The 15,438-nt window shown below is 40.3% G+C and overlaps 1 protein-coding gene across 2 annotated transcripts in view; it reads left to right on the top strand.

Moving 5' to 3' along the window:
- Positions 1–15,438, top strand: part of ankrd11 (ankyrin repeat domain 11) — a 120,624-nt gene that overhangs the window by 77,143 nt on the left and 28,043 nt on the right. For both annotated transcript variants that reach the window (XM_080885874.1, XM_080885875.1), the window contains exon 3: positions 13,736–13,881. In XM_080885874.1, the coding sequence (XP_080742000.1) occupies positions 13,795–13,881 (87 nt within the window). In that variant the 5' untranslated portion in view covers positions 13,736–13,794. The remainder of the gene's footprint in view (positions 1–13,735; positions 13,882–15,438) is intronic.

A 15,438-nucleotide genomic window follows, 5' to 3' on the forward strand; every position in this document is an offset into this window, starting at 1 on the left:
GCAGATCCAGTAGCTGCCAAAAACACAGTCACATGTCTGTGTAATCTGCCCCGTAGCTGCTTCTTCAATAATTTTATCACAGTTGCATTGCGGCATTCAGACCGCTTTAAATTGGGAACACTTTTCAGATGACAGTTTATACATTTGTGTGTGTGTGTGTGAGACATAATGCATTTATTTTTACCTCCTCACGTAATCCTTAATTAATGTAGATCCAGTCACCATGCCTCACATTTTACTATCGTACACTCTTACTTGTGTACATATACACTCATTCATTCATGTGCTCTCATGCAGGCACACGGCAGACATAAATTCAGTCATGCACATCTTAATGTGCTGCGCGTTTTATAAGAATAAATCCTGGTGGCTGCATTTCTCTTAGAGCTAAATTTTATATCGCACAGCCATCATGTCATGGGTTCCAATCTGGCTTGGGACACCTCACTCATCACCTTCCTCATTTTCCAGATGGCCCAAGCTAACAAATAATCAACAGCGGACACTTTATGTGGTACCGTCGTGGCTTTTCGTGGACACAAATTGAGAACCGTAGAATAAGTCTGCATTGATCTTATCAATGCTGGAATAAAAATGTCACTATTCTTTTTCCCTTGCAGTCTAGGTTATGTGACCTGGCCCTTTTGTTATTTAGTAGTAAAACTGCTTTGAGTAAGAGAAGATTAATTAACATTTTTCTACACGGATACTCAGGAAATCCATTAGAAAGCAGACTTCATTAAATTCATCTGACTTTAAACCAAGCTGGCATTTACACGTCATTATAGCACATCTGCAGCAAATCTTCGGTTTTAGTGGTTTTATGATAAGTTTAACAGGAATCATATACTTCAAACGATACTTGCAGAAGTTGTTTCCTTTGAGAAACGCACGCAACCAACGTTGCCAATTTATTATTGATGCTGTGGTGTAGGAAAACCATTCCATGTGCTTAAAAAAAAAAAAAAAGAAAGAAAGAAATTGAGCATCCCTAACATGAAGTAACCACCCTAAGCAATGTACATTAAACCCATGCAGTTTTAAACTGATGAAGGGAATGCAAAACGCTGTGCATTATGTATGAGGGAGGGGCTGCACTTCAGCATGTGGTCTTAACCCCCGGTGCTTGCTGTGATGCTTTAAATTAAATCTAAAGAAACTACACTCGTGAATATGACTTTGGAGTTGCTTGGTCATAGTTTCCTGTTTTACTGGCATCTCTTGTGTTATTTTCAGTCAGTGTTCATGTTACTATAGCTCTGCGTAGCACAGTGAGGATTTTTTTGTTTACATGTGATATGTTGCACAGTAGTTTCACTTAACATATTGTTTTAATTCTGCCTACACACTTCTGCTTATCAGATGCTGTTTTTATTGAATCTTGTGCTGCTCATTACTTTGTTTGTAACTGAAACATTGCCTCATTTCCATGCTCAGGAATAGGGTGACCTTCATTCAAGGAATACTGTACATACACTGCTAGCTGACGTAGCTTGACTTTGCTGTGAACTTTGTTGCGGTCACCAGTAGATTAAAGATTTGATATAAATCAAACTGACAGTATAGTTGGCATACTGTCAGTCTGTTGTATGAATTCAATACAGGAGCAGAATTTCTGAAAGATTAAAGGTGTTTCTTGATACTTTAATGTTGTAAATTTGTTTTGGTTGTTTTGGTTTTCTTATTAGGGCCCATTTTTGACCAGTAATCAAACCCTGCAGATAAATGGGTTTGTATTTGGTTTTGAAAGACAGACTGTGTTGCATGAATTATTGTTAACTGGGAAAGCTTACATTGTAAAATATTTAGCACTTGTGTTGGCTCGTGTATGTCTGTGTGTGTGCAATTGTCCAGGCATTGATGGGTAATTCACAGACCTTTCTCAAAGACTACATCTAAAATGTTCAACGTCAAAAACATGGAATAGCAGGTATACTGGGCTACTCTTGCTTGTGTTTCTGCTATCTTTCTCACAAAGTGGAGTTGACAGAAGTAATATCAAAATAATATAATTAAAACAGCCATTGTGATTTCTTCCAGTTTGTAGCGTACTCTATGGTAGGGCTGCCACGATTACGTCGACTATCAAAATCGTCAACAACTAATTTAGTAGTCGACGCATCGTTTGAAGCTTTGTAAGATCCCAAAAGATGCAGGAATAAGTAGTAGGATTTAAGAGTGTAATAACAGACTGAAACAGAAGATGGTAGATGTGTCCAAATTCAGGAACCGCATCCTCCTGTGCCCGCATTTGTAGGCCAATTATGTTACAGCGACACAATGAAGATTGTCCAAATTCGAAGTCTCCGACAAATGCGTCCTTTATTTCCCCAGATTTGAAAGATGGGTCAGGTGTATACTTCGTGGCCCAACCTATCCCAGAATTCATAGCGCGGCCCTGCTCAGTTTCCAAGAATGGCGGCAGCTAGTTAGTTTTAATATTACTCTTTCTGGGTCACAAAATAAACTTTTAACATATTTTCAAGCGAGAATGTAGCTGTTTAAACTTCAAATATCTGCCACCACATATTTTCAAAAGCGCTCCGACGTTTTTGGAGACGTCTGTTACCCATCAGCTCGATAGCTAGCTGGGGTTCAAGGCTCACTGGAGCTGGTGAGAACACCGGACTCCCGGCAAATCGTTTTCAAACCCTACTCAGGTTAAACATATATAAGTCACTTAGATAACTTAAAATGTTATTGTTTGGCTTTTTTCAGTTTTTTTATTTGTTCCTGAGTAAATCGGTTTGGCTGAGATTAAAGTTATAGTTTTTACACAGCTGAATAAACATCAAGCAGACAACTGATTATCAGAAGTGTGAGATGCTCGGGAATATCCTCCGGTGTCCCGTTATATTTTAGAAAGCAAGGAGCAGACGGCTGAGTTTTTTAAACTCCACCAAAACAATCTGCAAATTTCATTAAAATTTAATAAACTATCATCTTGTCTTTATTTTTAGTTAGCACATACCTTAAACACTTAACGCTGTAAGCTAATGATAGTTATATAAGAGCAGATGCTGCTGGTGCAATAAGCTGTACGTTTTACGTCCAATGGATGATGATCTGATTAGTCGACTAATCGCAAAAAAAATCGGTGACTAGTCGACTATCAAAATAAACGTTTGTGGTACAATCTATGGTCTTTCCCTGTCTTGTTCAAGAAAACTATTCAGACCAAACCTACACATGCCATCATTGGTTTTTAGCAACACACCATTGGCTTTTTCCAGGGCTCCACACTAAACTCTTGGTAGCCTCTGCATTGGTTGAATTTACATAACACCTCTTTATCCATAGACTGAGTACTACGCAAACAGACTTCAATGCGGGACTGTAAATCTGACATTTGACCACTGCTGTCTTGAGTTTTAAGTTCAATGAACTGTTACACTATGGTTGTAGCATCAGACTGTGATTTTATTTACACACAGACGACTGTGGGGCATTGTCTAGTTGGTTTTTTTTTGTTGTTGTTGTTGTCGTCATTGGCGGGGGGTTTCAACCCCACTTGGAGGACGCATGTAGCTGTGTAGATGGCGTGTGGATGCCCAATGCGGAGGCTAGTGTTTACGCTCTGGAGACAAAATCCCTTCCACACAAGCAGACATCCATATACATATACCTTGAAGTGGTAAATATTTTGCTGCTTCATATTGGTTGTGTGTGAAATTGTCTTCATAGTGTAAGTAGTTTGATAAGTAGGAGGACTTTAATATGGATTGTTGTTGTTTTGGCCTCATTTAATGGGAGCATGGGATTCCCAAACATACTGGTATTTCCATCGATCCTGCTTAACAACCTCTCAGTCAGAGGTTTGACATGTGAAAATAAATAATGCCATGCTATATTGATAATTTTGTGCCACTTTTGTGGGTGTTTGTCATTGTTGTGATAGATCTGCAAATGTATATTGATAGGTAATGCATTAATGTTTTCCCTATTTCTCCCCCTTTTATTCTCCTGACTATTTTGCAGTGTTCAAACTAGGGCTGCAGCTACCGATTATTTTGATAGTCAGCTAATCGGCCTAATTTTTCTTTGATTGGTCAATTATTCAATGCTTATTTCAGTAACTCTTATCTCATCTTCCTGCACGCATACCTCCTGTTCTAGGGTCCAGTATATCACCTGCTCAAGCCTGCCCACTTGTGAATATTACCCTGCTGCTCTGTCCCACAGCAAATTACGAATAAAGACCTAGGGAAACGTATGAATTTGAAAATAATCAAATGTATTTTTAACATTACTCCATAGGACTGTCAGAATAAAAATGAAATTAATTAAAATGTTAGGTTATACAAATTAAATTGCTAGTAGTATCTAGACACAAAAATAATGTGGAAATGGGAAACTAAATGGCTTATGGCTTATGTCCATTATTTCAAATAAAGCTTCAAATTAAATCGAAAAGATTTTATTTTCCAGTCCAAAATTACAAGTCAACAAAGTTTACAGATGAATTCACAATTGCAGAGGACATGTGGACAACAAAAAAAACAGGAGGCAGTGTAGCTACTCCTGTTTAACTATCGCATTTCAATCATTAGCTAACAAAACTGAAATGCTGAACTGCTTAGCAAGCATCCTGAGAAGCTTCCGACAAGTGAGCTAACATAAATATTACTGTGCAAACATGAAGATGAAAAAGATATCAAGGCCACACACGAACTTAACTCTCTAAAACGGATCCATTCAGAGTCAACATCACAGCTCCAAGGTGCCGGCGTTTTAAATGCTCGTGGACTGCAGTAGAGCTGTCATGGACGCAAAGCTCTGCTTTCATTGTCTGCATTTAGCTTTGTTTGTTTTCTGTGAAATGCTTTCGCGTTTTTTTTTTTATCTCAATTTTCTTACATCCTCTCGGTTTGCTGTTCGTGCTACGTTCTTCTTCGTTACTATTGAGTGCAGTCTTGGCAGACGACAAAGGCGATCCTCCCCCTATAGTTTCCCGTAGTGTACTGCAGTTACAAAAATCCATTTACGTGGTTTTAGAGTATGACGCGTTGACGATGAAATTCGGCGTCAACTAATTTTTATAGTCCACGTCATGGATTATGGCGCCGAATCATTGCAGCCCTAGTTCAAATGTCAATGTAATATACAATATCTAATTTAATATCTAATATATACAAGTAATTGCTAGAAGAGGCATTGGTTAGCACATATCAGTCTGAGTGAAACATCTCTTTTTGATCAAATGAGGATCCAAAGGTCAGGGAGGGATTGAAACCTCGTTGCTTGAGGTTGATATGCAGAGGCACTCTTCTATCAATAGGCTTCCTCTCTCGGTCCACAGCTCTTTCACTGGCTTCTGATAGGCCTGCATCTGTCTCATTTGTTAGTTGCTAGGCAACAGGCCTTCTGTGTGTGTGCGCGTGTGCATGTGTGCTCACACGTTGCTGTGGCAATGTCAGGCTTTAGAGAGGGGGGGGAGAAAGGGAGATGTTGAAAATAGAGAGAAAGGCAGATGAGAGAGAAGTACTCAGAGAGGTGAGAGGAAAGAAATGAGAATGAGTCAGAGCACTGATGAAGCTGAGGGACTGGAGAGGAGAGAGCCAAAATGCACTAGATTGTCGCTGGCCTTTCCTGCAGCCGAGCTGCATATATATACAGGCCTGCCACTATCTTAGCGAGGTCACTGGCAAAGACAGCGTGATTTACCAGACTGGCAGGCAGGCAGCAAGCCCTGAGCTGTTATTGGATGGAACAGAGAGGTGTAAGGGAGAGTGGACGTGCTCAGAATAGAAAATCAGACAGTGATTGGATTCCTCCCCACATCTCACTCTTCTCTTGCTCCCTGGCTCTCTCTCCTCCTAGATAATAGGACCACTCCCACTCACATTTCAGATATATTTTGTCATATCCAGATGTGGTCATCCTCAAATCAGCATTTAAGCATAACATTGACTTTAAAGTAGAGAAGGCACAAAAGATTCACATCTCATAACGTCGTATTTTACCAGAAACTTTTTTTTTTGCTGAAAATGCAAAGTAGTTAGCATATCTCATGTGTGATTTTCTATTTTTCTTTTTTAATAAAACTGTAGAAGCTTGGCCTCCACCCGCAGAAGCAGAGATAATCACAGTTCTTTAATACAGCACTATGCACAAAGTAATTCTGCGTCTTTTGTAGGCATGTATTTTCTTTTTTCGCATAATGCATCTTCTCTCTGTGCTTGTTTTTGCATTAGCACATATGGTAAATGGCCTGTATTTATATAGCGCTTTACTAGTCCCTAAGGACCCCAAAGCGCTTTACATATCCAGTCATCCACCCATTCACACACACATTCACACACTGGTGATGGCAAGCTACATTGTAGCCACAGCCACCCTGGGGTGCACTGACAGAGGCGAGGCTGCCGGACACTGGCGCCACCGGGCCCTCTGACCACCACCAGTAGGCAACGGGTGAAGTGTCTTGCCCAAGGACACAACGACCGAGACTGTCCAAGCCGGGGCTCGAACCGGCAACCTTCCGATTACAAGACGAACTCCCAACTCTTGAGCCACGATCACCCGATTGTGCGTGTGTGTGTGCGTGTTCATGTGTCATTCTCTTCTTCTCTACACACGTTTATAATGAAGTGAATGGGCCCAGGTCAGGGACTGAGCAGCCAAGCTGGGCTTTGGTTGCCAGGATACAGCAGCCGAGCCAGGCTGGTTTTATTTGCACACCAAACAGGCTAGCTAGCTGCTGCTGCTGCTGTTGCTGTCTTTCTGTAGATTTATCTGCTGCATAGCATGTCAATAGACTGCAGGGTAAGCACATACATAAACTAGGGCACAATGATTTGGTACAGTTTTGTTTTGTTTTTTACGGGGGGGGGGGTTTTATCTATAATTTGAAGATTTTATAATGCTTTATAATCAATAATCAATAATATTATATATATAATATATTTTTATATATATATATATATATATATATATATATATATATATATATATATATATATATATATTTATTTATTTATTAGGGGTGCAACGATATTCGTATCGATATTGAACCGTTCGATACAGTGCTTTCGGTTCGGTACGCATATGTATCGAACAATACAACATTTGTAATTTATTTTATCAACTTTCCTTCTGACGATGCTGTCTGTGTTGAGCGCTCAGTGAATCTGTGTTCGACTACTCCGCCTAGGCTGCACTGTCGAGCGCAGATCCACTGAGCGCTCAACACAGACAGCATCGTCAGAAGGAAGAGCGCAGGGCACCTCCCCCACCCTCATTCAGATGTGGTGTTTGGAATTATTTTGGTTTTCATGTGGCGTATGACCCTGAAGGTAAGCGAGTCATGGACTAAAGTAAAACAGTATGTTGGATGTGCCACACAATGCTCAATTACATGGGTGGGAACTAGTGTGTTAGCACAGTTAGCTCGTTAACGTGTTGGCCGTCTAGCCCCATGCACGGGGCGATCGGCGGTAGCTCGTTAACGGAGATTTGCCGTGTTGCGGCGTTAAGGTCATTTCAACGAGATTAACCTGAAAGCACTAGTGGGAACACAACGAATATGACTGCACATTTACGCCGACATCATCCTAGTGCAAAGACAAAAACAACAAGCATGCTACTAACTTTAGCCGAGTCATTTAGACAGCTGTTAGCACATGATTCTCCTTATGCTGCTGAGAATATAGCCCAGAAGAAGCGGATAGTATAGCTTTTATTTTGGAAAGAGCCATTTCTCTGTAATAAACTCTCTTTTCCAAAGATGAGTGATTCCTCAATCAGATACAGGGCTTGCAATATCGCTAGCCCGACGTCCCGGAGCTAGCGATTTTTCCAGTCGGGCTATTGTAGGAAAAATATATGTCAATGCTTTTGCATTCTTTCGGAAATGTAGCTGGGTAATTATGTCATTGGCATCGGTGAGCCACTGTCAATATGTGACATATTGAAATCGTGTTTGAATTTGCGCTTGTTTTTTTGCTTTCACTTTGCAATCGTGCGAACTGTGTATAGAGAGCGACAGCACTGATCTTTGAGTGATGATAATTTGTGCACCAATTCCTCTGACATCGTCTTATTAATCGTTAGCTTACTATGCAAACATGACAAGTGAAATCTCCCGCAGCTTAAACATGTGAGAGGTTGATCGCGCAGAGAATCGCTGAGCTTATGTGAGTGAGTGTGTAAAAGCATTTCAGTTCTGCTGAGCCAAATAAGACAGGTCAGGGTGAAGAAGTGACAGCCAAAGAAAAGCTTACCACAAAACGGAGAAGTTATGACAAATCAGACTATAAGGCAAAAAGAAAGTGCAGCTTTATGGTTTCATGGACAAAAGAATTTCTGTGGCTGCAATATGACGAGCTAAATAACCAGGGCTGCACATAAGTGGTCCGCAGGTGCGCATTCGCTGTCAAAATAAAAAACACGTACAAGGGTTAGGGTTAAATTTAAAAACTGTACTTTTGAGTTAAAATATATATTCATAATTTTAATAAATGACAAATTAAGAAGGCATGAACATTTTTTTGTATCAAAAAAATATCGAACCGTGACACCAAAGTATCGAACCGAACCGAACCGTGAATTTTGTGTATCGTTGCACCCCTAATTTATTTATTTATATATATATATAAAAATACAATAATATATATCAAATCTAAATAATATATATCAAATCTAAATAATATATATCAAATCTAAATAATGGGAAGCGAGGCAGAATAAATATGATTATTTGGTGTTAAATTTTAACTTAAATTCCTATTGCACCCTCAAAATTAATAAGAAAATAAAGTTCTTCATTATAAACAAACATAGATGCTTTCTCCTTGTACTCAAAATTAAGTGGTCTGCTTTTTCCAATAACTACCAAGTGTGGAAAAACTCTGTGGCTTTTTTACTGGTGAGAAATCTGTATTTGAGGTAAATAGGTTGGGGCTGAAAATGTATTTTGCATCAGCACTTTTTATGTGGAATTGTAACTGGTAAATTCACCATGAATTGTCAAATGGATAACCTAGCAGGAGATATGAGGATTTGTGCTCCCAACTAAGATCTTTATTATCTTTTAAATATAGATGCTAAAAGATGTTTTTCACCATTACATTTCTGCCAAAGGGAGTTTGTATTGCTTTACCAGTTTGTGTAATCCTCTAACGTATCACAGTATTTAGGGGTGAGTCATGCTAAATCAAGGCTGTGTCAGTATCTGTTCTTAGGCATTATTTTGAACTGGTGTCTTTGGTTGAGTACACTTGAAAGGCCTTGATCTTACTAGAGCTATAGATCCAGAATGCAAAGAATCACAACTGCAACTCCTGAGCATCTCTGCTATGAGGACATTTGACCTGCATAACACTTGTTTCACCATTTATGATACAATGGAGAAGTCATGGCACATCTGTTAGCCAACATCAAGATACGAGTTGACTGCTTGGCAGTTTGTGTGTGTGTGTTTGTGTGCGCGGTGCTGATTCGTATCTGATTGTGCAATATGCAGCGAGGTCGATACACGCACGACGCACACAAACACGAGCACAGGCAGACACAGCAACATGCCCATCCCTGTGTGCAGCTGCTGCACTGTTCAGCTGTCAGAGTGGAAAATTTGAGGTGTGTTTTTGTGTGTACATTGAGAGTTGGGAGTGGCGCGGGGCTGGGGCAAACAATTGCTTTTCAAATCTGCACCTGTACCTCTGCTATAGTTGTTTGTGTCTTTATGTCTCTGTTTTCCCCATACATAATCAAAATTGTCTGTCTGTATTAGAGCAGCTGCTTGGTTGTGCTGGCTATGGTAGAGTTTGGTCTGTGAGCCTTTGAGGTTGAGGTGTTTTGCAGTTTTATTGCAGCAGATATATGCAATAGCATTTTCATTTATATAACAGCACTTCTTATATGCTTGATAAGAAAACTCCATGTGTGTCACTGTACACATTATCTTTAAATAGAACATTAATTTTGTATGAGCGGGCACACTAATGTCCCTTGTGCTTTAAAAGAAATAAATTCACAGCTGTGTGCCCTTTTATTAAATGCTACTGCATTTATGTCCATTCTTCTATTTTATCTGCCTTGTAGGCTTTGAAACCATTGTAAACTAACTCTTGAAGTTGACCTCATGCCAGTGCAAGTGTGCTTGTGATGTGTCCCAGTGCTTCTGCAAGTATGCACATGGTATGCTGCAATATGCTGAAGTGTTGGCCTCCATCTGACCGCAGAGGGAGTGGCTCGGGATAGAGAGGATGCTACAGGAGGATGAAGAGAGAGAGGGACAGGGGGCATAGAAAGAATGGTGTGTGTGTTTATTCAGGGGTGAGAGAAGCTTGGAGAGTAGTACTGGCAGGTCCGGTCCTTCATTTAGAAGAGATTGCTTCTCTGGCTCAACACTCACCACTCCTTTCTGCAGTTATCTCCATGGCCACGTCTAACTTGGCTGACGTCATGCATAATACATTAAAACTCAACAGTGCAGTGCGTGTTTTTTTTGTTTCTTTCTCCCTACCCCTGATGTCAGGGAGCGAGTCAGCAGGCAACAGTTAATTGGTTGCTTATAAACTTAAAATGTATTGCCCCGTTGATTAAAAATGTAACTACAGATGATTTGTCTCTGAAATGCATATTTTATATATCTACTTTGCAAACCCAAAAGTTGTGAAGAGAAGAGAATTGAAATGGGACACCGTTACAACAAACACATTTGACAAAACTTTGTAAAACACAAACAAAAGCTAGGCTGGAAAATGTAAATGAACTGTTGAATTTAGTAACTCATACAGCCACAACAAAAACCCTCAGATTATCCTGCAGCTACTTATGAGTAACAGGACAGAGATGAGGAAGACGTGAGGACGGTTCCTCACTACAAATCGAGTGCGTTAATTAATAATTCTGGGATGTTTTGGTTGAACAGCCCTCTTCGTGTTATGTCACAAGTAGCTAAGGGATTTGTTCTAAAATTATCCTTTTAATTTATTATTAACTTTCTTGTGTGCTCTGTAACCCTGTCTTTCGTTGCCTTAAACTGAGGTCATGGTCTTGTGTCGTGACATTCCATTGAAAAAAAAAATTTCTTCTTCCAGTTTGGAAGTCCCTTAGGTTTTTGCCAGAAAGTTTAACTTTGATCTCACATGTCCACAGAATATTATCTAGCAACATTATCCAGCAAGTCTTGTGAAATATCTGGAGAGTCTTTTCAGATGTGCTGCGATGTCCTGATATGAACACCATTCTTATTCAGTGTTTCTTCTTATTGTGGACAAGTTGTCGAGATTTGTGCAGTTGTTCTGCTGTTACCTTTTGGTCTTTTTTCACCTAATTTGGGATTATTTTTGGTGTGCTCTTTACAGGACGCCCATTCCCAGGTAGTGGACCTGAATTCTAGCCATTTGTAAATGCTTCTAGCCTGAAAATGTAGTAGCAATCTTGCCATGGTTCACATCAACTGATCTCTCTCGAAAAGACACGGCTTTGACAGTAATCAGACTTTGTATGCCTTTATTTATAGGGAGTGACACCTCTTAAGCCACACTTACAATCTCATCTCCTTAATTGGAACACCTGACACCAAGTAGGTTTAGGCAAAGTCAGTGGCACAAAAGTGTACCGTGTGGAATTTCTCAGTGTGTTTTATCATATTGCATTTGTCTCCGGTTTGAAGGCCGCGTTTTATGACTAATCAATGTAGAAATCCTGATCATTCCTTATGGGTCACCAATGTTTCTGGCACCTTAAAGATAGCAAATGCTTAAACTTCTTTTCAACCGTTAACACCTCAAAACACCTGAAAGTTGTTTTGTTCGCTGGCCTAGATTACTATTCAGCACCACTTTAACGCACTCCCACTATATGCAAGCTCATGATCACTTACATTTCTGAATATGTAGATAAAACCCACCAAGTAATTGAGTGGGAGTAGTTTTTGCAGTGGTTGCCAAGTTAGTAATGTCTGGTTTCCATTACACATCATCTTATAAAGGCTGAAATTAAACTAAATAGTGTAATGTTAATCAAACACTCATTTTCTTTAGTAATGTTGAATGAATTTGCAGTTTGTTCTTGGAGAAAATGACTTTGTCTGTTGGTTGTAAAACATCCCAAAGTGACATTTTGTAGAAATCTTGTATGTACACTCATAAATGGACATATGAAATTAATCAACTGTTCAGCGGCGAAACACAGACACACTGTCAGCAGATATTGGGTGTCTTGTTATTGGCATGAAATTACACAGGAAATGATGCCCCTTGGTTTTGAACAGGGTTTCCTCTCCATGTGTGCCTTTGTGTGACTGCAAGCTTGCAAACAGCATTTTCTTGTGTTTCACATATCAGCGAAATGCTCGGTTGCTATTATCATCTATCATAGTAGTCCCAAAATAGTGCAGATTATTGTTCTAGAAGCCTCGCTGACCCAGTTTAATGTGTGTGTCTGTGCGTGGCTGCAGTGTTTGTTTATTTCTGAGAGCGGTCGACCTTCCTGTCACTTTGTTTGGTGTGGTGAGAGGTGGGAGTTGAGGGAGATTGCAGCAAGTGCCTACCAGTAGCAAAGAGGGACTAACAATGAACTGTGCGAGTGAGGAAGGTGCCTGTGGTTTGCTGTGTTTCTCATGTCTTATTCTTTACAGCTGTAAAGGGGGTCAGCACGTCCACTGCAGTTGTGTGCCTATCTGGTTGGCTGGCTGGCTGTCTTGACTTGACTGACTTGCCTGGAAGGATATAAATAGCAGTCTTTGAATAGGATAACTGCAGAGCGAAGGGAAGAAGGGTGGGGGGAGGGGAGTGGAGTGGAGATGGAAGTGGCGCCAGGGAAGATAGGAGTGCCAGTGTCTCAAAGTAGAGGGAAAAAATAATGCAGCCATGGCCTCATCTGTTCACTCACTCAGTCAGTCACAGGGATGATCACATTTGGACGCACTCTTTAGAGAAAGTACATTACAGAGGAGAGAATTGAGGAAAGGAATGTATGATTAATTCATGGCCCTGTGAAGCAGGCGGCCATGAAGGAAAGGCAGTGGATAGTAATGCACATATTGTTGTGTACTTGCACGTAAGGCAAAGTAGACACTAAGAACACAGAGGACAATAAACTGTACAGAACTCTCATGGTTTATTGTGAATTTACAATAAAACCACTTATACCAGAGATGATTGTTTTTGTTGTTGTTGCTGTAATACAATGGATCACCTTCCTTAGTCACTATGGCAAGGATGCCATAAATTAGTACAGGGTAAAGCCCACAATTACAAGGGCTGGCTAGCTTTGGCGGTAAGTAGCTGTTTGGGTTTTTGTTGAGACGTGCCGGTTAAATTTCTAAAGACATTCCTCAGCTGTTCCAAGGCCCACAACATGTGCATTATGCAATATCTTGGACATAGTCTGCCCTGTTGTCATTCCCAAATTCTAGTATGTCAGCACTTAAGATGTAGCTGATATGAATAGCATGCCTCTGTTAAAAGTAATTGTACTTTGATTGGGTTTACACTTAACAGAGATTTCTAACAACTTTTTTTAAGTATTCAGGCGGCTCTTACTGCTCTTTGGGTTCTGCCTGGTGAACAGATAAGCCCTTTGCCTGCCACAGCTGCAGCTCTCCTCCCTCTTTAAATGCTCTTCCTCCAGAGCCAGGGGTGTAATGGTTGAAAGTGGAGTGCTTGATGTACCACTAATGGCTGCATCGTCTGGCAGTGTGTAAATGTGTTTTCAATGAAACGTCAGGTGCTAAACTCCCCCTCCCCTCCATCCACACACCATTTTGTTTTTCTCTTTGTTCCAGACGGTTGATGACGATGCAATGGCAGCGTGAATGAAGCTTGGCGTGGGGAGAGCTGAACGATGCCCAAAGGTGGGGGTTCTAAAACCCCCCAGCTGGACCACTTCCCACTCAACACCGACATGGTGGAAAAGCAAGGTGGGAAAAAGGTAAGATTGAAAAGCATACAGTAAACACAGTGCACAGCAACAAAGCCTGTTTCACTTGGAGAAACATGAGTTAAAGTAATGACAAAATTAGTTTTAGATTGGGGTTTAGATCATCATTGAACTGAATGACAAAGACACGTGGTCTTCAGCAGAAATCATTTACTCCCTTTAAACAGCACTTTCTGACCTTTTGGTCATAAACCTGAGACGCTCACATCAGTTTAGTTATTTAGTAATTACCAGTTTATCTCCGTAAGCTTGACAGTTCCTTACGCAACATCAAAAAGATTTCTGTCCCAAACTAATGTTGTTGTTTACCAGTCACACCATGCTTTGCATTGGCTCTGTGGACCAGCTGGAGGCAGGTTCTGACTTGTCAGCTTACAGAGCTCATCTCAAATGTACTGTGGAGTAGAGCAATGTATGTGTTGCATCACTCTGCAATTTATAGGTATTTACTTTTAGTTTAACAACCAAAGTAATGAGTAGAATGTAGTGTGTAAATGAAATAATTAAAAAGAGTAAGATTCTTCTTTGCACATTTGATTGTATGGTAAGCTCTGTCCCAGCTCATTCCATGGAAATATAAATATTGATGTATGTTTCTAGGGGTGTGCTGTTCCCATATTTCAGACTGGTTTTTGGTGATCTTTGGTGGTCTTGTTCAGGCTTTGCTTTGCCACACCTCAGCTGTAGCGTGTTGGTTGCTAGCCAGAGTGAATTTAAAAGCAAAGCAATATGGTTTAGAAGTATTTTACACTTGCTACACCAATAGTTGTTGTTGTTTTGGGGTTTGTTTGTTTTTTATTAATGTTTGCAAAAGTTTTTTAGTTAACCACAAACGGGTCAAGTGAGTTGATACAGCTAAAAACTTGTCTTTAGTTCAATCAAAGAGACATCATAAAAATTGCTTCATTTAAGCCGTATCCTGTCAGCCTCATGGTAAGCGCATGTATGTGCAGGAAGACGAGCAACCAGTGCAGCTGTAAGAGCATTATGCAGCAACCTAATGAGATTAGTGCAAAAAATTTAAAAGAACGACCCAAATACATTTTTATTTTTCATTTGATTTACAGTGGGGCAAAAAAGTATTTAGTCAGCCACCGATTGTGCAAGTTCCCCCACCTAAAATGATGACAGAGGTCAGTAATTTGCACCAGAGGTACACTTCAACTGTGAGAGACAGAATGTGAAAAAAAAATCCATGAATCCACATGGTAGGATTTGTAAAGAATTTATTCGTAAATCAGGGTGGAAAATAAGTATTTGGTCAATAACAAAAATACAACTCAATACTTTGTAACATAACCTTTGTTGGCAATAACAGAGGTCAAACGTTTACTATAGGTCTTTACCAGGTTTGCACACACAGTAGCTGGTATTTTGGCCCATTCCTCCATGCAGATCTTCTCGAGAGCAGTGATGTTTTGGGGCTGTCGCCGAGCAACACGGACTTTCAACTCCCGCCACAGATTTTCTATGGGGTTGAGGTCTGGAGACTGGCTAGGCCACTCCAGGACTTTCAAATGCTTCTTACGGAGCCACTCCTTTGTTGCC

This window comes from Rhamphochromis sp. 'chilingali' (genome assembly GCF_963969265.1).
Source record: "Rhamphochromis sp. 'chilingali' genome assembly, chromosome: 6".
NCBI lineage: Eukaryota > Metazoa > Chordata > Actinopteri > Cichliformes > Cichlidae > Rhamphochromis > Rhamphochromis sp. 'chilingali'.